Source organism: Lactuca sativa, chromosome 1 (assembly GCF_002870075.4).
Source record: "Lactuca sativa cultivar Salinas chromosome 1, Lsat_Salinas_v11, whole genome shotgun sequence".
NCBI lineage: Eukaryota > Viridiplantae > Streptophyta > Magnoliopsida > Asterales > Asteraceae > Lactuca > Lactuca sativa.
Genome location: NC_056623.2, coordinates 25,496,460 through 25,498,335, shown reverse-complemented (window position 1 = coordinate 25,498,335; position 1,876 = coordinate 25,496,460). Strand labels below are relative to the sequence as shown.

The 1,876-nt window shown below is 35.1% G+C and overlaps 1 protein-coding gene across 1 annotated transcript; it reads right to left on the bottom strand.

Moving 5' to 3' along the window:
- Positions 1-498: 498 nt before the first annotated feature.
- Positions 499-1,632, bottom strand: LOC111876318 (uncharacterized). The gene is made up of 2 exons (XM_023872864.2): positions 1,029-1,632; positions 499-920 (listed from the first exon to the last, which is right to left on the bottom strand). Exons 1-2 carry the CDS (start codon positions 1,630-1,632, stop codon positions 499-501), a joined length of 1,026 nt encoding a protein of 341 aa, XP_023728632.2.
- Between the last annotated feature and the right edge of the window lie 244 nt (positions 1,633-1,876).

The following is a 1,876-nucleotide window of genomic DNA, read 5'->3' as shown; positions in this document are numbered from 1 at the left end:
ATTAATAAGGAACCAATTTTGTAGTTGTAAGTTTGGAAAGAATTCATGTATCATTTTCATTCAATTCCTACATTTAATTTCCTAACATAACGGGTTGACTTCTTGTTTGATCAAGGTGACGTAAACAAATTGATCTAAGGGTGTAAAACCTATAAAAGAAACACAATCAACAGCTCAGATTGTCTTAGGTGCTGTTTGTTTTTCCGAAGTGAAACTGTCTGAAGTCTGCGGACCACCTCTGCAGCCCTCTGCAGCAGAAGAGGTAGACCAAAGTGTTGCAGACTATAATGAGAAGCATGTTTGTTTTTTTAACGGTTGCAGACTGCTGCAGATATTAAAAAAATTAAAATAAAATAATTTAATAAACCGATAATAGTTTTTTAATACCAAAAATTTAATAATTGTAATCTTAAAACATTGAAATAAAATTCAAACAACCAAATTAGTCTTACAATAAAATTTTTAAATAAAATTCATACAACCAAACTTTAATAATTTTCATTCCATATTTTGCATCAATTGTTCGGCAATTTCATCTCTTAACTGAGTCATATATTCACAATCCGCTGCAGTACCATGTGTTGGAATCTCATCTTCATCATTATCAACGCCTGCATTGTTATTCCGAACCGAGACATTTGGTTCGTCATATCGTGCAAAAAACTCATCACGTAGTCCCTCTCTTCTTATAAAATTATGTAGTGCAAAGCATGCTAGGGTAATGTTTCGTTGTGTAACCAATGAGAATGGTGCCATCCTCTTCAATATAGGGAATCGTGCTTTCAAGACACCAAAAGCACGCTCAATGACATTCCGAAGTTTTGCGTGTGCATGGTTAAATTTTTCTTTATTCGTTAATGCACGTCTTCGACGGAAATATCCAAGCCAATACCTCACAATACAGTACGGTGCCATAAAACCTCGAATGTTTGCATAAGCGGCATCACAAAGATAATATTTATCAGTAAAAAAAAAGTCATTTATTTTTTCAAGCTAAGATGAAACTATTTCAATAACCATAAATTTACCTGGTGGTGGAAGCAGGAATGGTGCATGTGGATTTGCTAATGCTTCTGATAAAATTCTAGAATTGTGTGCTATCCCTTCCCAACCGGCCACAACAAACGTAAACATCATGTTGAAGTCACATATTGCCAATACGTTTTGGTAACAATCACCTTTTCCCCTACTTCTATATAAATCCCGTTTGTTTGCAGGGACAACAACATGTATCAAGGTGCCATCAAGTGCACCAACTGCTCCCTTAAACACCCGTCGTAGCCTCCTATTATGTCCTGGAATGTTTGGATTCAGATTAAAAGAAGTTGGCATTATAATGTCATGTGCGAAAAGCAGCATTTTGTCCAACACTTCATGAAAAAACTTATGAACTGTTTGCTTTGAGTGTTGAAATCTCCGCTTGATAATCACATAACGTTGGTTATGACCAATCATCATAAAAAACATAGCCATCTTCTCCTCAACCAACACATGTTTGCTATCATTTAACGCGTAGTTTACTCTAAAATGAGCACATAGTCGGACAAATGATTCACGGGACATGCGTAGCACTTCAACACATTGTAGAGGATTACGGTGAAGTAACTCTAATGTAAATTCATGTCCCGTCATTTCCGAATCGTTGTCCCGCACTCGTTTTACACCCCTTTTCCAAAAGTAGCGGACGTACAAGTACATTAGAATTATGAGTAGTATCTTTTTGTCGTGATCCATTAGGAACCTATTAATCAACACAAGTACCAAATATAAAACTCAAGTACCAAAAAACCAAAATATATAATCACATAGTTCAAGTTCCAAATAAAAAAAATATAAAACTCAAGTACCAAATAAAAAAATATAAAACTCAAGTACC

Excerpts from the sequence above, each read along its gene's own strand:
- LOC111876318 (XM_023872864.2), bottom strand. The coding sequence starts at position 1,632 with ATGACGGGACATGAATTTACATTAGAGTTACTTCACCGTAATCCTCTA. Across the intron at positions 921-1,028 it reads ATTCCTGCTTCCACCACCAG|GTTTTATGGCACCGTACTGT; the intron begins GTAAATTTATGG and ends CAAACATTCGAG.